The sequence below is a fragment of the Cynocephalus volans genome, chromosome 8 (assembly GCF_027409185.1).
Source record: "Cynocephalus volans isolate mCynVol1 chromosome 8, mCynVol1.pri, whole genome shotgun sequence".
Taxonomy (NCBI): domain Eukaryota; kingdom Metazoa; phylum Chordata; class Mammalia; order Dermoptera; family Cynocephalidae; genus Cynocephalus; species Cynocephalus volans.
This window is the reverse complement of record NC_084467.1, coordinates 35,652,146-35,675,734: the sequence shown is the minus strand read 5'-3', so window position 1 is coordinate 35,675,734 and position 23,589 is coordinate 35,652,146. Positions and strand designations below refer to the sequence as shown.

Sequence of the window (23,589 nt, the reverse complement as noted above, 5' to 3'; positions counted from 1 at the left end):
CCATCCTCCTATAGATTTGCCTGTTTGGGAGATTTCATCTAAATGGAACCACAAAATATGTGGTCTTTTGTGCCTGGCTTCTTTTACTTTGCATGTTTTCAAGGCTCATCCCTGTAGCATTATATCAGTACCTCATTCCTTTTTATTGCTAGATAATATTCCATTGTGTGGATATACCACATTTTATTTATCCATTCATCAGCTGATGGATATTTGGGTTGTTTCCACTTTGGGGCCATTATGAATAATACTGCTATCAATATTTGTGTACAAGTTTTAGTGTGGACATATGTTTTCATTTCTCTTGAGTTTATACCTAGGAGTGGAATGGCTGGGTCAAATGGTAACTCTATGCTTAATTTTTTGAGGAAATGCTGGACTGTGTCCCAAACTGGCTATACCATTTTAAATTTCCACCGGCAGTGCATGAGAGTCCCAACTTCTCCACATTCTCATCGACACTTGTTATTTTCTGTTGTGTGGCTTGTAAGCCATCCTAGAGGGTGTTAGGTGGTATCTCATTGTAGTTACGATTTGCATTTCTCTAATAGTTAATGATGCTGAACATCTTTTCATGTGCTACCGACCATTCATATATCTTCTTTGGAGAAATGACTATTCAGATCCTTTACCCATTTTTATTTATTTTTATTTTTATTTTATTTTAAAAGATGACCGGTAAGGGGATCTTAACCCTTGACTTGGTGTTGTCAGCACCACGCTCTCCCAAGTGAGCTAACCGGCCATCCCTATGTAGGGATCTGAACCCGTGGCCTTGGTGTTATCAGCACCACACTCTCTCAAGTGAACTACAGGCTGGCCCTCCACCTGTTTTTAATGGGTTCTTTTTATTACTGAGTTGTAAGAGTCATGCTTTCTATTTTTCCCACCTTTTCCACTGAGAATAAGAGGTTCCTAACCACCTAGGAAAGCACTGATTGTTCTTTTTCTATAGCAAGAAGTAACCACCAGAACTAGTTTTAAATCCATCCAGACGGATCAATGACAGTTTTGCACCAGTACACAGTCATGTGTCCCTTAACAAAGAGGATTCATTCTGAGAAATGCATCCTGAGAAATGCATCATTAGGCGATTTTGTGGTGTGAACACCATAGAGTGTACTTACACAAATCTAGATGGTATAGTTTACTACACACCTAGGCTATATGGTAGAGCCATTATAATCTTATGGGACCACAACATATATGTGGTCTGTCATTGATGGATGTCATTGGCGGAAGCATCCTTCACATGACTGTACAGCTTTTACAGACCAGCCAGTTAACAGCAGCCATACTTCAGTGGCTGCTTCTGAAAGTCATCCAAACAACAGTCTTACTCAGGTAACTATGAATCCACAGCTAAAGGTCAACCAATCCCTAAATACTGTTACTTCTGAAATTCCACCAATATTTGAACTCCACTCTTGAAGACACTAGAAAACAGTGGTTCTTCAACATTTGGTATCAAGATCACTTTACATTCTTAAAACTTATTGAGGACCCCAAAGAATGTTTGTGTATGTGAGTTAATAATTATATTAATATTTATTATATTGGTAATTAAAACTAAGAAATTTAAAAAATATTTCCTAATTCATTTAAAATCAACAACAATAATAAAAATAAAAGTAAAATCAACAGTAATAAACCCATTAGATATTACATAAACAACATAATTTTATTTAAAAAATTATATTTTCCAAAACAAAAAAAAAAATTAGAACAGTGGCATTGTTTTACATTTTTACAAATCTCTTTAATTTCCAGATTAATAAAAAGAATCTGAGTTCTCATTTCTTTCTGCATCCAATCTGTTGTAAAGTGTTATTTTTAATGAAGTATATGAAAAATACTTGGTCTCTCATGGATAAATTGTTAGAAAAGGGAGGAGTGTTATAATAACCTCTTCAAGTGATTGTGGATATTCTTTGATACTACAACGAAAAACTCAAAAAGTGGCAGTTTCTTAAAGGTTTGTCGCAACATGAAATCTGACACCCCGTCAATGAACATTTTCATACTCTGTAACATTAAAATCCATTGGTTTATCTCACACTTTGAATGGGCCTTTCACCCATGCATAATTTTGTAACATTTTAACAGTGGTCATTTGGGCATTATTGGTTCACTGAGTTATGCATATCTTCCAATGTTTCCACATTCATCATACAATATCAAAAAATTACACTTGTTAATATCACTACTAATCTCATCAGAAAAGCGTTTAAATATTGAGGTGTCAGGCTCATGGCAGCAGATACAAGTTTCTCAGAATTCTAACTTTTCACTTGAAAGCTCAAGTTCTATCCTTGCAAGAACTAATGTCAGTTGTTTTCCGTGAAGTGACAGGCTCACTTCACTGATTTTTGAGAAAAGATCTGCCAAATTACCCCAGTCAAAATAACCATACTGTGTCTATCAGTCATTTTTTCAAGTAAAAATGGCATTCCCAAAAAGAGCAGCTGGTTCAGCCTGCAGTTCAATCACACAAGTGCTTTTCCTGGAGACAATAAAACTTCAGGGTGCAGCAGCAGTGCTTCATGCATACTTCCCATTTCATTACCACACTTGTTTTTGAGTAAAATGAAGTACACTCCATCAAGATTTGATGAAATTAAATGTTTCCTCAATAACTTAAAGTAAATGAGTAAAACTGTTTTTGTTTTTTTTTAAATTGTGTGCGGCAGTCAGAAATACCATGATAACTAGTATAGTTCCGTTCCACTGCTTCGATTTGTGCTAAGGTGTGTGCAGTTTACCCATCACTGCTGTGTAGCACCAGTGCAGATATCAACACAGTGCAACAGCCAACCAACATCTCATTATTAATATGAAAATACTTTTGGCCAAACTGTAAGAACCACTGCTACAAAAGACAGTTCTCTGCTTTGCTCAAAGAGACTATGTCTTACAATCACAACTCACCTTGTTTAAAGTACCAATATATTCAGCTTTTAGTTCCAGATATTAAGTGTTGGTCCCTTCCTTCAACATTATTTTTTTCTTTTATTGACTTTCCTGCCTTCTTTTTTCCTCATTACATTTTCCCTTCTGTTAGTTTTTAAATTTTGCACTTTACACACTCTTTCTATTCTTACAGTAGTTAGCAAAGAAACTTACCTGCATATTTAACTTAACAAAGTCTACCAATATATTTAATCACCTACCAAACAATACAAGAAAATACTTTAACTCTTAATACCCTTCCTCAATTTAAATATTACTAACTGGTAGTATGTATAGTTCCAGCCCTTTGTTTTCTATAATGCCAAATATTGATTGGACAATATTGCCTTTGTTTATTTATTTTATTGGCTAAAATATAGCCAATGTTTATTTAGATTAACCCACATGTTTACCACTTTCTTTGCTCACCATTCCTTCCTTCATCTTCCTCTGGAATCATTCTTTTTTCTGAAGTTTATACTTTGTAAGTTCCTTTATTGCGTATCTATTGGTAGTGAACTTCCTTCAGCATTTGATTCATTCTTGGAAGATAGTTTCATTCCATATACAGCTTCTAGCTTGACAGCTGTTTTCTTTAAACAATAAAATAATTCGCTGTCTTCTGGCTTTTACTGATGCTTTTGAGAAGTCAACTATCAGTCTTGTTGTTTCTTTTAAGGTATCGGTCTTTTTATCTCTGGTTATTTTTTAAACACTGTTACTGAGGTTTAATTAATGAACAATAAACTGCCCATACACAATCTGCAACTTGATGAATTTTGACATATTTATCAATATCTGTGACATATTCACATATATCTGTGAAACCATCACCACAATTAAGCTAATGAACATATTCATCAATGCCAAGTTTCCTCATGCTCCTTTAAGCCCACTCTTCACATTCCATCCCATTCACGTGCTCCCCCAATCTGCTTTTTGTCACTATAAATAAGTTTGCATTTTATAGAACTTTACATAAATGGGATCATATATTATGTACTCTTTTATGTCTGCCTTCTTTCACTCAGCATAATTATTTTGAGACTCAACGCGTGTCATTACACCTATCAATAGTTCACTCCTTTTTAATACTGAGTAGTTATTGTATAAATGTACCACAATCTGTCTATCCATTTACCTGTTGATGGGTCTTTGAGTTGTTTCCAGTTTTGGGCTATTACAAATAAAGCTGCTAAGAACATTCCTGTACAAGTTGTTGTATGGAGATGTATGCTTTCATTTCTCTTAGGATGGAATGACTGGAGGTATGTTAGGTCCATGTTTAATTTTACAAAAATTGTCAAACTGTTTTTCAAAGTACTTGTACCGTTTCACGTTCCCATGAGCAGTGCATAGTGTTACAGTTGCTCTACATCCTTGCCAACACCTGATACAGGGGGCGTTTTTAATTTTATAAAGGGTATAGAGTCGTATCTTATTGTGGTTTTAATTTGTGTTTTCTCCTAATTACTAGTGATGTTGAGCTTTCTTCAAGTGTTTACTTGCCATCTGTGTATCTACTTTGGTGAAGTCTGTTGTATCTTTGACCATTTTTAACTGGCTCTTCATCTTCTTATTGCCGAGTTACGAGTTCCTTGTATATTAAAAATTCAAGTCATTTGTTGTACAGGTTTTGCAAAATTTTCTACCAGTCTATGGCTTGCCTTTAAATTTTTTAACTATGTTTTTTGAAAAGCAAAAGTTTTCACTTTTGATGAAATCCAATTTATTAAATTTCTTCATGTTTTTTTGTGCCCTATAGAAATCTTTACCAAACTCAACATCACTAAAATTTCTCTCCTATATTTTGTTTCATAAGTTTTATAGTTTCAGCTCTGCCATTTAGGTGTATGATCCATTTCAAGTTACTTTTGTATATGGTAAAGGAGCCAAGGTTCATTTTTCTGTTTGTTTTTGTGTGACCACTTATTGCAAAGAGTGTATATTCTCCATTTAATTGCCGTGGCACCTCTGTCAAATCCATTGGCCATACAAGTGTGGGTCTATATCTGGGGTTTGTTTTCTGTCCCATTGATCTATTTGTCTGTCTTTATACCAATACCACTCTACCTTGATTACTGTAGCTTTATAATTAGTTTTGAAAGTAGGTAATATAAATCTTCCAGCTTCATTCTTTTTCAAAATGATTTTGATTATTCTAGGTTCTCTGTATTTTCACATAAATTTAAAAATCAGTTGTCAATATCTATCAAAAGAAATAAAGACAAAAAGCTCAAGTATTCTGGGATGCTGACTAAGAATGTGTTAAATTTTAAAACAAACTGGGGAGATTCAATATCTTAACAATAACACATCTTCCGACCCATGAGCACAGTATACCTCTCTATTTCAATATTCTTTAATTTCTCACAGCAATGTTTTGTGGTTTTAGTGTACACGTTGGCCATTCTGCTCCCTAGAAGGCCATCCTCCTAACTATCATGGAATGTACAGGTATACAGAAAAAATTATCCAACCATACTGAGTGAGTTGCAAGGAACCCTATGGAAAATAATATAAATTAAGTCATAATTTTTTGTTAAATGTTTTTCCAGCAATATTAAGATGTGGTTTTTCTTCTTTATTCTGTTAATGTGGTGATTACATTGATTGCTTTTTAAATAGTGAACCAGCTTTGCGTCCTTGGTCATGCTGTACTATCTTCATTATATTTTGCCAGACTTAATTTGCTAACATTTGAGGATTTTTGCATCTATATGCATGAAGAATATTGGTCTGTAACCTTGTTTTCTTGTGATATATTTGTCATATTTTGGCCAAGATTATGCTGGCATCATAAAATGGGTTGGTAAGTATCCCCTCCTCTACTTTCAGAGAGAGTTTTTGCAAAAAGACTGGTATTAAATCCTTCCTTGAACATTTATAGAAATCACCAGTGAAACCATCTAGACCTGAAGCTTTCTGATTATGAATTCAAGTTCTTCTCTAGATACAGGGCTATTCAGATTTTTTATTTCTTCTTGAGCCAGATTTTGGTAAGCTGTGTTTTCCAAGAAATTTGTCCAGTTCACCTAAATTGTCTATTTTTTTAAGCATAAAATTGGTCATAATATTCTCTTATTACCCTTTTAAAGTGTATAGGATTTGTAGTAATATCTCCACTTCCCTTCCTAATACAGAGAAGGTGTGTGTTCTCTCTTATTTCCTTGATTATTCTTTAATTTTTTTTTATTGTGGTAAAATATACATAACATAAAATTCACCATTTTAACCTTTCTTTTTTTTTCCTGGAGGCTGGCCGGTATGGGCATCCGAACCCTTGACCCGGGTGTTACAAGCCTGCACTTTAACCAACTGAGCTAACCAGGCAGCCCCCATTTTAATGATTTTTAAGTGCACAGTTTTATGGCATTAAGCACATTCACACTGTTGTGCATCCATCACCACCATCTGTCTCCAGAACTCTTCATCTTGCAAAACTGAAACTCTGTACCCATTAAACACTAACTCCCCACTCCCCTCTACCGCCAGCCCCTGGCAACCACCATTCTACTTTCTGTCTTTATAAATTTGACTACTCTAGGAACCTCATGTAAGTGGAATCATACAATATTGTCCTTTTGTGACTGGTTTATTCATGTAACAGTATCTTCAAGATACATCCGTGTTGCAGAATGTATCAGAATTTCCTTCCTTCTTTGCAATTAACTAAATAGTTTTAAATTCTCTTTTGCTTTTGTTTGTTTGCTTTGGGCAGCTGGCCAGTGCAGGGATCTGAACCCTTAACCTTGGTGTTACAATATTGCGCTATAACCAACTGAGCTAACCAGCTAGCCCTCTAAATATTTTTTAGTGCTCTATTTTATTCTTCTGTCGGCTCCTTAGATACATCTTTTTGTCATGTTATTTAAGTAGTTGTTCTCGGGCTAGCAGTACTCATCCTCAACTTCCTAGAGTCTGGGGTCGATATACTACCTTCTCACATCTGGCACGACACGCGTCTTACTTTCCCCTTCTCTCTTCTCACTTTCCTGCACAACATTCCTACTTCCCATTTGCTTCCTTTCTCACAAATGTGAAAACCTTACACTAAAATCCCCACCCCATCACCTTGTGCAAGTGCTGTCTTATCTTTTACCCTACATATGTGTTCAAAACCTCACTTTATGGGGTTATTATTTTTTCATTAAACAATTCGTTTTATTTTAAACAAGTTATGAGAAAAAAGGAGAGTCTTTTATATTTGCCCACTATTTACATTTCCAGTGTCCTCATTTGGCATCACTTCCCTTTGGCCTGAAGGATATCCTAAATAATAATACGCTTGACCTGAAGGGAAAACTATCTAAGATTTTTTTTTTAGAGCACTTTATCCCTACTTAAAGACAAACTGTCTCACATGTAACCACTATGTACAAAAAAGTTATAAAATTGTCCTTGGTTTTACAATGATAAACAAAAAACATTAAAATTCTCCAATCAAACAAGGTATACAATTATTTTTATATATTTTTTTGTTCTTGTTAAACCAGTGAGAGCAAAATAACTTACTGGAATTCAAAGATAACAGCGGAATGAGCATGCTGCCAAGGGTATTTTCACAGAACTAGTATTTTTCCCCATCCCATCTCCATTTGATGCCAATCAAAACATACCATTGGCCATTTAGGAAAAAAAAGAAGAAGAGGAAATGTAGTGTGCTTGTGCACATACACCAGTTACCTATACTCAATAAAGGAACAGGGAGGGTGAAAATGAAAGGAGAGAGAAAACTATACTGTAGTAGTCAGGACGTAGTGGAACCAAATTACAGTTTTCTAATTAAGAATGTATTCTTCGTCCGTAGGAACAGAGTTCTGGAGTAAAGCAGCAAGCACCCTTGGTAGCAGACACCTCCTGTCTGCTGCTGGAACACGTCAATTTTATCTTCACCCTCGTTTCCAACTGTGCAGGTGTGTCTGTTTCATTGACTGGCCGTCAAACCAGAAAATGATCTGCCTCATTAACAAACCCTGTTGTTCACAGTAGGCTTTCATCACTTTAATAAGTGGTGTATGCCTTATAATCTTTTTTTTTTTTTAATTTGGCATCTGGCTGGTATGGGGATCTGAACCCTTGACGCTGCTATTACCAACACCACGCTCTAACCACCATAGCCTATTTAGACTCCAGTCTCTGAACAGGGCTGGGAAACTGTCCCCAGACAGAAAGCAAACCGGCCAGCCCCACCTCTTAAACTGCACCACAGAACCACCCTCAAATTAATATGATCACTGTTCTCGTCCTGACTCCTTCCTTGAGCTTTTTCTTGGCCATGGTGAGTGCCACTGTCTCCTCAGCTGCTTCTTCACAGAACAGGTACCAGGCCCACACCAAAGCACACAAGCAGCACCAGGAGTAGCCTCTCTTTTTAGAGTTCAGAAGTTCAACTACGATGTACCTAGATTTTTTCCCCCACTATTTATCCTTCTTAGGGTTTGCTGAGCTGCTTAAATCTGTAAGTCAAAGTTTTTCATCAAATTTAGGAAGTGTTCAGCCATTATTTAATTTTTTCCTGCCCAATTCTCATATACATTAGACCATCTGACATTGTCCCACAGGTCCCTGAGGCTCTGTTCATTTTTCTTCAGTATTTTTTCTTTCTGTGGTTCAGACTGGATAATTTCTATTATAGCCTCTTAAAGTACACTGACTTCTGTTATATCCAATCTGCTGTTAAGTGAAATTCTCATTTCGGTTACTATACTTTTCAATTCTAGAATCTGCATTTGGTTGTTTTTTACAGATTCCATTTCTCTCCTGAGACTACTTGTTTTTCACTGTATTTCCCTTTAATTCTCTAAATGTGTTCATAATAGTTACTTTGTCTGCTAAGGGGAACACTGGAGCCATCTTATCTATAGACTTGTTTTTTTCCTTGACTATGGATCACATTTTCCTGTTTCTTTGTATGTCTTAGTAGCTTTTTATTGAACATTGGACACTGTGGTTGCTACACGTAGGATCTACGAATACTGTTATCTGCTCCTGAAGAGTGCTTTGTATTTTAGTGGGTAGTTCAAATACTACCTGATCACCCCGAACTCATGTAGTCTTGATTTTATGCTTCGTTGGTGTGAATTAAGGAAAGCCCATGGCATTTTTAACCTCTCTAATTTGATGGAACCCAAACTTCGAAATCTGTCTTGCAGGAGGTTAGCTTTAGGCCCTGTCAGAGTAGGTCTAGAGTAGGTCTTACTCTTTGGTGAGATCTTTATTCCTAAGGCATGGCCTTTCTGGTGTCTCAGCAGGATGCCAGGGGTGTTAAAGTGTTAATGAGACCTTTCCACTCTGCTAGGGCTGGAACTTCAGTGGCCCTGGCATTGCTTTTCCCCCAACACTATTTGACCTTTAGTATCTCCTTTCTATTCTCATCCTGTAGCAGCTGCTATCTGCATGGTAAGCCTCAGGTGGTTTCACCCCATGCCTATGAGGGTACTTCAAAAAGCTCATAGAAAGATAGAATTAAATGATAATATGTTATAACACCAAGGTCAAGGGTTTCGATCCCTATACCAGCAATCTGCCAAAAAAAAAGATAATATTAATTTTTCCGTGAACTTTTTGCAGTACCCTTGTATAGACCACTTCTTAGCTACACATTCTCAGGAATTCCCCCACAGACTTCTAAGACCCTCTTTCTGAACAATTCCCTACTCTGGGATGGCATCTCACAGATTCTGACTGCTTCCGCTGTCCTGAACTCCGACCTCTGCCTCCTCAGCTCAGTGGACACCATCATAGCCTGTTTATTAGACTCCACTATCTGAACAGGGCTGGGAAACTCCCTGGACAGAGAACTGGGCCACTGTGTACTCCCCTCATGAGTTTTCCTTCTCTTAGGAATTGAAATTTTATGCTGCCTACTGTCCACTGTTTGACACAATTGCTTCATTTATTTTGTCCAGATTTATAGCTTTTTATAGAGGGAGTGCTAGTTCTGATAACAGCTACTTAATTATCATTGGAAGCAGAGTACTGCCCTAAATGACAGGCCAGAAAGGCCAGCCTCCATTTCATTTTTAAGATGGAGAAGTAAGAATTAATATAATGTCCTATGTCTATTAAGCTCAGTTCAACCTGTCCTTCTCCTTATATCAGACCCAACTTCCACCTTACTTGCCAGATGGTATTCTCCATAGCAATTAGATCAATAATGCATATTTTATAATTTCTCTAGTTATGATCTTTTATAAATATGGGCAAGAACACAAAGGGAGTTGCTGTAATTGATAAGTGCAGTAGCATGAATTTTTAAAGGTCCCATGACACAGGAAATTAATCCTGTGAAAGATCTACTTTAATTTATCAACTAGAAATAAATAAAATTTTAAACTAATAAATTAAAATATGCTAAGCTTCAATGAAATGCACCGCTGGAGGCCAGCCCGTGGCTCACTCGGTAGAGTGCGGTGCTGATAACACCAAGGCCACGGGTTCAGATCCTATATAGGGATGGCCGGTTTGCTCACTGGCTGAGCGTGGTGCTGACAACACCAAGCCAAGGGTTGAGATCCCCTTACCGGTCATCTTTTTAAAAAAAAAAAAAAAAAAAAAAAAGAAATGCACCGCTGGAACCAAATCTAATGATAACAGGCAATTACCCAAACCTTATCCAAGGCAAAGACCTGAATAAAGCATCAGAGCAAAAGAGAAATGTATTTTATCCCCATTTTGGAGATGAAGAAACTGAAGCACACCCAACTCTTTCTAACTCCAAAGACTACTGATTGTTCATTAATTTAAAAATACATATATATAAAATATATGTATATACACGTGTGCTTGCATATGTATGTGTGTATATACACTTTACTATACGTATGATCATACTACAGTACTTCTTACAACAGGCTGATAACTAGACTAATTTCATACTTGAAACCTTTCAGGTTAAGTATTAGATCCAAGCCTTGGCAATTTGACCAAGCCTATGTCAGGTGTAACAAACTGCTCAGAACAAACCATTTTGTATCCCTCTACAATATGCCTTGGAATTAAAGCAACCATAAATTTTCTATCTGGAAAGGATTCTACGTTCTAACACAGCATTTCACACAAATATCTCTTTTAGAACTTAATACATTATAATAGTTGTTTTGTTTCTTTCTCATGTTATAGGCTGAGAGAATGAAGGTTTATGTTCATCTTATATCTAGTTTACCCAGAACAATACATGGACCATAGTAAGAACATACTGCTTATTGAACGAATAATTTAATAATAAAAAATTCTTGCCTCCTCTCTACCACCATGAAGGAATTCCAATAGGTAGTCTGAGTAAGTTAATCCTACAAAAATGAAGGGAAAATAATGCTAAAACACTTATTTTTCAAACTTAGTAATGTCTTCTAAGCTTGTCAGATGAAAGGCAAACAAACTTGGGATTACAGAGCCTCTCTGAAGCCTCAGTTTCCACATCTGTAAAATGAGGATAATAATAACCAGTAAAAACTATGAGGACAAAATGAGACTATGGATATAAAGTTCCTATTACGTACAGACATACAGTAGACACTCAACAAATTACTATTTTCTTATTATCATCATCATTAAAATCATTAAACCATAATCTAAATTTCACAACACAGCAGTCACCTGGGTTGGGAAGCTCCTTCGGCCTGATTATGTCTATTGAGTAAATGACCCCTCTCTGACTTAGTAAGCCATTCAGGATTGATCCTATTACTCTGTTCTCTGAAACTACAGCACAGAAAATAATATGCTATGGCAAGAGATCTAAACCACCTATTCAAAGTCAAATATCTAAAAGGCTTGAGAGTCAGAATAATGAAAAAGCTGTGAATACTGGTTAGTCAGCTAACAATGCAAAAGATAGCAGATAACTAGTAATGAACTACTGAAGCCTACAACACAAGTGAATAGCACCTTCTCATCTCCCAACCTGATAAAACTTTCTTTTTCAAGATGACCGGTAAGGGGATCTTAACCCTTGACTTGGTGTCGTCAGCACCACACTCTCCCAAGTGAGCTAACCGGCCATCCCTATATAGGGATCCGAACCTGTGGCCTTGTGTTATCAGCACCACACTCTCCTGAGTGAGCCATGGGCCGGCCCTATAAACCTGTCTTCTTTTGGAGGACTTTCTCTCTTTCCTCCTTTTTCTTTCTCCACCCCCTCCCGACACTCTCTACTACTACTTCTCTGAGCCCTTTTCCTCTTGCTTTTTAGCAGGTAGAATACAAAATTAAGTCCTATCTTCAGTATTTATTATACTTTCCAATAAAATAATGAACACAGCTTTTAAAGACAGAAAATCAGAATTCAATTCCAGATCCAATAATTAGCTGTGTAACCTTGGTAAATTAAACTAAGTGCTTCAGTTTGCTCACCTGAAAAATGGGGATAATAATGCCATCTTCACAGAATTGTAGTAAGAATTAAATAAAATAAAATTTGTAAATTGTCTAGCCTAATACCTGACACATAACAGGTCTTCCATTAAAGTTAATTCCCGTCCCTGCTTCTCTAGGAAAATACTGTCTGATCCTTGGTTATGTCTTCCACAGGTCAGAAGCTCTTAACAGAAAAGGAGACACCCATTCCTTGCACACATTTCCATCTATATTGTGGATGCAGATGGATCTCCCATTACGAATACAGACAATGCCTCTAACTACAGAATTCTTCACTGCACTGATGTAAACGCTCCTTATCCTGGGAAGTCGCCTTGACTTTAAAAAAATAAGTCAGTGCAGAGAAATTCAAATAAACTCTTGAAACACAAAGTAATTAGTTATAATTATAAGCTAAGTATTTAAGAGGCACTTAAATGTTATATATGACAATAAATTAAATATATAATACTGTATTTTAAAAATTGGCTTGATACTGCCTCAGTAGTTTGCGCCATGTGAGAAATCATAGGAACAGTTCTCATGATAGGGTCTTTGTACAACAGCAGGCCAATTGCCAGTTGCCTTTTCCAACTCATTCCAATTCATTTTAACCTTGTACCTAGAAACTGCCTCTACTCTCAAATGAGTTCTACACTGGTATCCAGTATATGTTTGTAAAAATAAAACTACTTCAGAGAAGACAAGTCACTGGGAATCAGAACAGGTTACCCTGATCTGATTTTATATTATTTTCTGTACCAAGCTCAGATAACCATCAGAGAAAATAACCAAAAGGAAAACCAATTATGGTCATTATGTGATACTCCAAGCTACAGCCAAGAACTGAACGTACAAAGGCTGGCACCAATGAATGTAAGCCCTTCCACTGCAAGCCTATAACCAAACCCAGGCAACACTGCATGAGTAGAAACCAAGTCAGAGGGACTCAGGTGAGGTGGAAAACTGAAGGTAACACAGGAGAGCAAATGCACAAATGCAAGAAGGGGATTAGGAGCAGGAAAAGAAACCATTATTCTGGTTAGGTGCAAGTTCAGTATCAGCAAGGGCTAAAAAGATTAAGTATACAAAGTATCTTTAGGGAAAACAAAACAAAGACAATATTAAATTGAAAATCCAAGGAAAGAGTAAAGATGAATGTTATAAGGGTAGAAGAAAACCAACTTCAATACCAAACCCTAAGGCAATAAATGGCCAACGAAAGTGGCAATACATTATAATGATTAAAAAGAACAAAAGCACTCAAGAACTATAAGTATGGGTACAGTTTGGGTCTTTATTTAAGAATAGCCCATTCTCACTGGGTTCATAAAAGGAACTGAGATTTTCCATGGCATGCAATTTTTTAAAAACATCAAAGTTCTCAGAATATAGCAACTAAACGGTAGGCAATTTCTAAGGCTAAGTCCCATGTTCGGTTTATTCTCACTGCCCATCTCTGAAGAATATGAGAGCACTGCAGCCACACAAAAAGTGAGCAATAAGTGACCCGCAATGGGCTTTTCCTGCGGTAGCCTAGAGTGACTATACTTACTGGTTTCCTCCCATTGGAGTAAGTGTAGCTTCCACGCAGAATAATACAAAAATCCCAGTACCAGAAAGAGGCAGAGGGCTAGCAGCAGATTGCGCACAAATACCAAGAGTCCCATCTTCACATGATTTACAACTTCTTACATGACCTAAAAAGAAACAAACAAGTTTAGGTCTTCAAAGAAAAAAGCAATCATCTTATTGATATACTCTACCTTACGTATCAATACAGAGCATTTCCAAATGAAGAACGGCCTAGCATCACCACTGAGTTCACAACAAGGCATCTTCAACGTGCTCATCCCCATCTCAAGGGACAGGTTCACCGTCACCCAGCACCTAAGCTAGAAATCAGCAGTCATCCTTGCATCTCCCCCAAGCCCACCCCATCCTCAACATCCATTCAATGACCAAGTTCTGGCAATTCTAACCTCCCAAATAAATCTCAAATCATATCCACTTCCCACCATCACTACCCTAGACCGTGCCATCCCTGTGGCCCCACAAACAAGTTTCCCTGCCTCCAAATTTACACTCTCCAAATCCATTTTACATATAAAACAGTAAGTAATATTTTAACAACATAAAATCTGATATCCCTTCCCTGCTTAAACCCCTTTGTATTTGTTTTCTACTGCTGCTGTAGCAAAGTACCACAAACTTAGCAGTTTAAAATGTTTGTGAAAAAATTTTAATGATATGGGGAAACGCTTATGATGTAGTATTGAAGGAAAAAAGTTAAGACATGAGTACTGACTACTCAACTATGAAAAACAGAAAAAGACTAGAATAAAACATGACACTAACAGTAGATTAAAAGCCGAGAAGCCTGGCTGTGGGAGTGTGCGTGGCCTCCCTGAATGGTTAGAAAAAGGCATGCAGGTAAAGAGTTGCAGATGCTCATGGGAAACTTCCTTTTGAATGTGGATGGAGTAGAGCAATCTGGACTCATGTCCTTCTCATTCACTCATCCTATCTCAGAGAAGGTGGTGTCTCTTTTCTGTCCAAAACTAATACAATAAACACCAAGTGCCGGGGATTATGCAAGGCACGGTGGCTACTAAGACTATAAAACTCAGATGCTGACCTAGAGGAGTCTGTCTGACTTCTCTCTTGCCATTCATTCTTCCACCCACCGTGATTCTGATGTGGCTTCTGATCCCACCTGTCATTCAGTAAGTTTACCACTGACCTCTAAACTGCCAAATCCACTGGACACTTCACAGTCCCCCCATGATTTGAAACTGTGAGAGACGGTACAGTGATGGTAAGGGACTTTCTACATCTTCTTTGACTACTGCCAACTCATCTGTTAGGACTCTCTTCAAGTCCTAGTTCCTTTGGGAAGCTTTCCTTAAACCCAGCCATACACTAAGGCTGTTTGTGCTCCCATAACATCCCATGCTCAGCTCTGTCACAGCATTTAGAAAACATCCTACCTCTTTTTCTGTCTCTTCAGAGAATAAGCATACAACCTGAAAGCAGGATCTATAACTTAGGTCTGTGAATCGCCAGCATTTAACAGCATAGTGCCTCAGATATAGTAACACTTAGGTAGAGTTTGTTTAAAGATAAAATAAATTAATAAATTTCCAATTATATGCCTTAACTCTAGACACAACTAATATAATTTGTACACTTCCAAAAGTAATATATACTAAAGATATAATTTGTGTGAATATATACTCGTATATGCAATTTTAAATGAAAAGCAAAGCTTGGGGCGCTATTTCAGGCTTTCTTCCATTCTCATTCTGTAAATCTCCCCACGGCAATGTCATCCTCTTCTGTGATTTAATTTACCTTTGTTGTCTACGGCCATACCACCCTGAACGCGCCCGATCTCGTCTAATTTACCTTTGTTATGCTGCTTATCCCAAACTTTATATGTTCAGCCTAGACATCCCTTCTCAGTTCCATGTACATTTATTTATTTACTTCTCACTCTATCTCATCATCTAGGTGGTTCACAGATGCCTCCGGCTTCTCCAGTGTTTACTATCTCAATCAAAGTCAAGACCTTCAGAGGTGCTTCTGTCAGAAACTTGGAAATTATCCTTGATGCTACCCTCCCCTTTGCTCTCACTCTGCACATAATCAATCAAGTCCTATGGATTTTACCTCTCAAACGTTTCCTGAACCCATCCATCCCTTCCTCTTCACTGCTACCGCCCTACTTCAAGTCACTATAATCTTCTGCTTGGGCTACTACAATAGCTTCCCAATAAGCCTCCCATCTCCATTCTTGCCCCTCTCCAATTCATCTCCACAGAGCAGCCAACGTGATGATTATTTCACTCCCAGGCTTAAACTCTGTAAATTTCCCACTTGGGGTAGACCTGGCCCTGCTCACCATTCCTCCCACATTTCTTGCCACCTCTTACCACCTCACCTCTCGTGAGCCCACAACATGGAAATTCTTTCAGTTTTTTGAACTTACTGTGTTCTCCCAATGTCAGGCTGAAGCCCTCTTGACCCCACCACTTCCTCTAGCCAACTCCAGCTCAGCCTGTAAGTTTCAGCTTGAAGCTTAATTCCACAGGGAAGTGTTAACCCATCTCTACACTATAGGTTAGGTCTCCCTGTAAAATATTTCCACTGCATCTGTATTTCGCTATCCTATTACATTTCACACATATAACTTTTTAAGTATTTATAATAATTTAACATTTATATTCTGGGTAATTTAGGCAGGGAATGTGTTTATTTTTTCACCTTGTCTATTGTGTCCTCAGTAGGTGCTCAAAAACTATCTGTTTACTAACCAATTATTCAATCAGTTACAGTATGCTTGGAAAAGGTACTTACGGTACTGAGCTAGATTATCTTAACTAACCATATAAAGAAAATTGTATAAAAATCTGAAGTAACTGAGACAGACTGCACCAAACTCTTGCCACTCCTAAAACATCCTACAAAATGGTTATTTTCTGAACTATACCTGGAAAAAATTTTTAGGTTAGTCTGAAATGTGAGAGTTCTGCTAATCTTCAAAAATCAGCCATAAGGGCCAGCCTGTGGCTCACTTGGGAGAATGTGGTGCTGATAAAACCAAGGCCATGGGTTCGGATCCTATATAGGGACAGCCGGTTCGCTTACTTGGGAGAGCGTGGTGTTGATAACACCAACTCAAGGGTTAATATCCCCTTACCGCTCACCTTTAAAAAAAAAAAAAAAAACAAACCAAAAATCAGCCATAACAGATATAAACTCAATTATGACAAAACCATGTAGAGCAAAAAACCACAAAGTATTTCCAGAGCATGTCTCCTGGGAATTTTTTTGAGGCAAGCTAAATTGGAAATTGTTACGTACTATTTATTACCCAGCTTCCCAAACCAGTTACTGAAAACTTCATCAATTTTTTGAAAATGTGTTTTCTGAATGCACCCCTGCTAATATTCAGACTTTATGTGTGAGCAAGCAGATTTAAGTAGCTAATTAACATGCAATCTATGAAATTATATTCAGAAGATTGTGCACTTTTTAACTACAAGTCACTGTGAGGGATAAAATAATTAATTATAAATAATTCATATAAATTCATATAGCACTTATTGTGGACCAGTCGCAGTTCTAAGAGTTTCGTATGATTAACTCATTAAATCTTCTTTTTTTTTTTTTTTTTTAAAAAGATGACCGGTAAGGGGATCTTAACCCTTGACTTGGTGTTGTCAGCACCACGCTCAGCCAGTGAGCGAACCGGCCATACCTATATGGGATCCGAACCCGGGGCCTTGGTGTTCTCAGCACCACACTCTCCCGAGTGAGCCACGGGCCAGCCCAACTCATTAAATCTTCTTGACAATCCTTGAAGTTATCATTCCCATTTCATACAGAAGAAACTGAGGCACAGAGAGTTTAAAGTATCTTGCCCAAGATCAGAGCACTAGTAAGAGGCAGACCCAGAATTCACATCCAGATGATCTGGCTCAGTCATATACCATATGGCCTCTCTAAATAATGAGAAAAGTTGTATCAGAATGATAACAAAAGGAATTGGTACAAGATCTACACAAATATACTGCAGTAAAAGTGGGAGAAAGGAATAGGGAAGGATTGGGGATAAAGGTAAAGACCATAAAACGGAAAAAAATTTGTCACTGACAGATAAAAATCATTAACAAGTGTATTAGTCAGGGTTCTCCAGAGAGACAGAATCAATAGGATATATTATAAATATATAAGAGGTATTTATTAGGGGACTTAGCTCACACGAACGTGAAGAAAAGTCCCATTATAGGCTGTCTGTGAACTGGATGCTGGCAGCATGGCTCAGTCCAAGTTCAAAGGCCTCAAAACTATGGAAACTGATGGTGTTCTTGGTGTAAGTCCTGGAACCCAAAAGCTGAAGAGTCTTGAGCTCTGATGTCCATGGACAGGAGAGAAGAGTATCCCAGCTCCAGCAAAAAGAGAGAGCTTCACCTCTTTCCTCTGTCTTTTTTTCTCTCTGGACCTCCAGTAGATTGGATGGTTCCCACCCACACTGAGGGTGGATCTTTCCCACCCAGACCACTCAGGCTCTCATACTAACCTCTGCTGGAAACACCCTCACAGACACACCTTAAAAGATTGCTTTACCAGGTTTCTCAGCATTCTAACCAAGTTGACACCTAGAATTCACCTTCATACAAAGATTCTTGAGTCCCACTCACCCCAAAATGGCTCTGTAATACAGGAGCTAGGGGCAGATGTTAAAGAGAAAAACAGTAAGACAACAAAAATCTTAAAATAAAATTAGCACTCAGAAAAAGCAAAGAAGGGAAAATAACACCATCACAAAAATGAAGGCCTCAATGGAAAAGAACAAGTGAACATTGCTGAAAATACAATAAGATTCATGAGAGCCATGATTGATGAAAAAATGAGTAAGATAAAATTTTTAAAAAATAAAAAGTTTAAAAGGATTTCCAAAATAACCCCCCCAAAATGAAACAAAAACATGTAGCAATGGAAGTCATAGGAGATCCATCATAAGCATAATTAGTGCCTGAAAGAAGGAACCAAACAAATGGAACAAAAAAGATGTAAAAATTTATAATTAGAACTGGGCTGAGGGCAAATTGATCCAAAGATACAGTTTCCAAGCTTTTCCAAACCACAATAGCCAAAGCGGCAAGGATAACCTGAAGGTCTCCAAAGCGAATTAAAAAGATAAGGGTATACTGAGTTCCTAATTACTCATTGTGCCAGTTATAAATTTATTGCCTCTCAGCTCCAAATTCATGCTTTTTGTCTACCCTGCACAAATGGATCTGTGCCCTTTAAATAGTTTTCTTTTGCCAGCTGGCCTCATGTCAGGCCTTGTGAGTAGAGAGCGCTAGACAAACTACAGGAGGAAAAGGATTTGATTTCCAGGTTCTAGTCTGCTCCACTTAGTAGGCTACTGCAACATCCATGGCTTTTCCAGTGCCCAGCAGTCAGTGACCTTCCTGAGCACCTCTCTCAAGCAGTTTTATAGTAGAGTACCTCTGGTGAAACACCTCCCTATAAACAGCTTTCCCCAGCACCCTAGAGGGCATATTTCCTGCAAGTTCTGCCAATGTAGTATTAGTCACTTCTCTGCCATCCAGTGAGCCACTACACCAAAGTCTGGATCTCAGCTGGGAGCAAAGTGAGACGGCTCTTTGGCCCTCTATCTTAGCCCTGGTGTGGTGGCTACTTCTTCTATCTGCTATGTCTATATTCTTCAGAGCTCTCTCTACTTCTGTTTAATGGCTATAGTGAGATATCCTCACACCATACAATTCACCACTCAAAGTGTACAATTCAATGGTTTTTAGTATATTCACAAAGTTCACAGAGTTGTACAAACATCACCAAAATCCTGTTCTCTCAACCCTACTCTGCTTTTTGTTTCTATAGATTTGCCTATGCTGGACATTTCATATAAATGAAATCATACAATATATGGTTCTTTGTTGCTGGCTTCTTTCAATTAGTTTAATATTTTCAAACTGCATGCATGTTGCAGCATGTATTAGCATTTCATTGATTTTTTTTGCTGAATAATATTCCATTGCATGAACATACCATATTTTATTTATCCATTCATCAGTTGAGAGACACTTGGGTTGTTTCCACTGTTTGGCTGAATAATGCTGCTATGAACATTCATGTACAAGTTTTTATATGAACATAAATTTTAATTTCTCTTGGGTGTATATTGAAGAGTGAAACTGGGTACTTACATAGTGCTATGGTTCAACTGTGCCCCCCAAAAAGCATGTATTGGAATCTTAATCCTAATGCAACAATGTTGGGGGGTGGGGCCTAGTGAGAGGTATTTAGGTCATGAGGACTCCACCCACACAAGTGGATTAATGCTGATTATAAAAAGGATCGAGGCTGTGAGTTCAATCTCTTGCTGTCTCGCCTGTGCTCTCCTGCCCTTCCACCATGGGAAGACATAGCAACGAGGCCCTCACCAGATGCAGGCCCCTGACCTTGGACTTCCCAGCCTCCAGAACTGTAAGAAATAAATCTCTGTTCTTTATAAATTACGCAATCTCATATTCTGTTATAGCAGTACAAAACAGACTAAGACATCTAGGAATGAAATATACCTGGGTCATATGGTAACTCTATGTTTAACTATTTGAGAAATGCCAGACTGTTTTCCCAAGTTGCTGCACCATTTTACATACCCATCAGCAGTGTATGAGTTCCGATTTCTCCACACCTGTTCCAACACTTGCTATCAGTCTTTTGGATTATCGCCATCCTAGTGACGTGAAGTGGTATCTCACTGTGGTTTTAATTTACATTCCCCTGACGGCTAATGATGTTGACCATCTTGCCATATGCTTATTTCTTTACTTCTTACTAACCTATCCCATGTTACTCCAATTCTGTTATAGTTAATAACTCTTAAACTTTACCTGTCCAAATTACCATGTGATTTCTCTCTCCTGTTGGACCCAGATTCCTGCAACATGGGTAGTGACTTTCTGAGTAGAAATTAGACACCTATCAGGAATTTAAAAATAGGAAACAGAAGATGAAAGCTGGAGCTAGCCAGTTAGCTCGGTTGGTTAGAGCATGGTGATAACACCAAGATCCAGGGTTCCATCCCTGTACTGGCCAGCTGCCCAAAAAAAAAAAAAAGATTAAAGCTGAAAAATACTTTCTCACTGGTGAAATACTTCGTACAGAAACAGCTGAGAAAAAGCCCGAAAGGGTGCAGGGAGCAAAAATCCAAGGGAACAAAACTTTCAGTTTTGCATATGTGAGTTCATTTCTATTTTTACAAAAAACCTTCTGAATAGGAGCTGTTAAGGTTTGTTTTTATTGGTTTTTGCTTATTTGTTTCAGGGGTGTTCAGAGGACAAGGTTCTAGATGTAATTTTTTATTTGGAAAAGGTGACTTCTATGGGGAAGATTAAAAATGCTGAATGCAATCAGTCCTGAGAAAATTCAACTGCAATGTTTGAAAAGACGGTCTTCCTTTACCTGGGCCAACTGAGATAAAAGTGAGGTGGCTGATGCTGAGGATGAGGTTGGAAGATGTCAATATTCCCACAAAACAGGAAACAGAAAATTGTAGCCCAAAAGGAGCAACTGACACCATGTAAACAAATGAGCATGGCTGTGTTCAATAAAATTTGCAGGCCAGCTTGCCAACCTCTGCTAGGTATTTATATAGACACATAACATGTAGCAAAAGTGTAAAAACATGTATATGGATAAAAAAAACCTTTAAATCAAAAATAATGTTTTTCTCTGGTGAAGGAGGGAAGAGACTGGAGAAAAACACATAGGAGGTCTTTACAGAAAATGTAATATTCAATTTCTCTAAAAATACAAAAACAAAAATTAAAGCAATATGGCCTATTAAAATTTAATGATGAATGTCACCATATTGTTATTATATGTGTAAAACACATCATTAGAAAATATGAGATAATGCTCCTTTTCATTGCTATTATTTCTCTGAGACTTTACATGTCTTAGCCCTATACAGTAGTTTCATATTGTTTATCTGTTCATATCCTTTTAAAAAAAAAAAGGAAAGAAATATAATATTGTAGAATAACTATGCTGGAACTACGCCAGAAGCTATGTCATCTTATCAGTCTGGGCAAAAGCCATTATCACACACCTGAGTAAAGCAGTAGGAACACACGGAGGGTACCTGCCCTTGAGGACCAGGGGGATGCACGCAGTTATAGTATAAACAAGGTACAGACATTATGAGATGGTGTTAATTAATAACTGTGAGGTTCAGGAAAAGCTTCAGAGAGGAGAGGCCTGAAGTCAATTGACGATGGGAAGCTGAAGCAATAAAAGGGTGGGAGGGGCCTTATATGCCATGCTAAGGAGTCTGAAATTTATCCCACTGGCAATGGGGAACCACTTAAGGGATTAAGCACAGAAATGACACAGATCTGTATTTCAGAAAAATTGCCCAAGTGGCAACATAGAGAACAGACTCAAGAAGGCTAAGCCAAGAGCAAGAAGAGGCCATTGTAATAGCCCTGGCCATTTGCCTTCTTTAGAGAAGAAGGGGTATACATCTTGAAGGGTACTCAAAATGATTCCCCAGGGTATTGGAAGGAACTACCTGACTCCTATTAAGAAACGTTTCTAATATTTAATTTCACTGACACTGGCCTCCTTGCACAATCCCTGTGTCCAAGGTCTGCGGCACATGAGGTCAGCAGAGTCTTCAGGAGATGTGCAAGCTCCACAGCATGAAAGGTGGTGGTGCCACTGCTCACTGATTCACGCCCTGATGTAATGCAGTTTATGCATTACAAAATGGCATTGATGTGGTTCGTTTCATAAAAATTGGATCTTCTAAATGGGATCATAACTAAACCTGACCATGAGATAGTATCAAACCATGAAACCTGCACCACAAAGAAGTTCTCCAGTTATCATCAGGCCAAGTACTTGTAACATTTCTAGAACTTAAAGAGCAGTTGTATATTTTTCTTTTACAAAAATACTGGTGTTCCCAGTTTGCTGACCTTTCCTGGGGTGGCAAATGTCTGTCAGCAGTATGGTACCTAGCAGATATTCAAAAAATATACACATCTGCCCTTCCAACATAAAAGAGATGTCTTAACAAAAGCTAGAAACTAGCTGTTTTTTAAAGAAACTATATTTAGTACATTTTGAAAATAGATGTTTGGAAATGTTTCCATCCTTATGTTATTTTGTTACCAAAAAGACATAAAAATGTCACATAAAAACTCTCATTATCTATAAACCAGCAGCTCTCAAAGTGTGGTACATGGACCCTTGAGGGCCCCAAAGACCCTTTCAGGGGATCCATGAGTTTAAAACTATTTTCACAATAATGCTAAGACATTATTTGCCATGCACATTCTCATCCTCTCAAAGGGTCCAGCAGAGTTTTCTAGCGGCTACATAACAGGATAACATGATTGTTCTCAAAGCTAATGGAATGGGGGCTTGTATATTCCTGCGGTTTAAAATTTTCTCAGTAATTTTTAATACATTAAGTATCAATAAACAAAGCCCACAAAGATGAAAGTTCTTGGGGGATATTCAATAATTTTTAAAGTTTAAAGGGATACTGAGACCAACAGTGTCTGAGAACCACTGCTGTATACTTCAAAAACTTAGTAATAGAATTTTTTAAACTTGTTTATTCCAAATAAAAGGTTTCAGTGGGTTTTTAAGCCCTGTTAAAAATACATAAACATGTCACCTTTCAATTATTTTTCAAGAAAAACTGACCTCAAGGAAAAGGGAAATTTA

The 23,589-nt window shown here is 37.7% G+C and overlaps 1 protein-coding gene and 1 pseudogene across 2 annotated transcripts in view; both read right to left on the bottom strand.

Moving 5' to 3' along the window:
- LOC134383231 (small ubiquitin-related modifier 3-like) overlaps positions 1-8,229 on the bottom strand; it is a 29,789-nt pseudogene extending 21,560 nt beyond the window's left edge.
- The window catches only part of ST3GAL3 (ST3 beta-galactoside alpha-2,3-sialyltransferase 3), a 193,504-nt gene that overhangs the window by 164,051 nt on the left and 5,864 nt on the right, over positions 1-23,589 (bottom strand). For both annotated transcript variants that reach the window (XM_063104146.1, XM_063104147.1), the window contains exon 2: positions 13,865-14,009. In XM_063104146.1, the coding sequence (XP_062960216.1) occupies positions 13,865-13,979 (115 nt within the window). In that variant the 5' untranslated portion in view covers positions 13,980-14,009. The remainder of the gene's footprint in view (positions 1-13,864; positions 14,010-23,589) is intronic.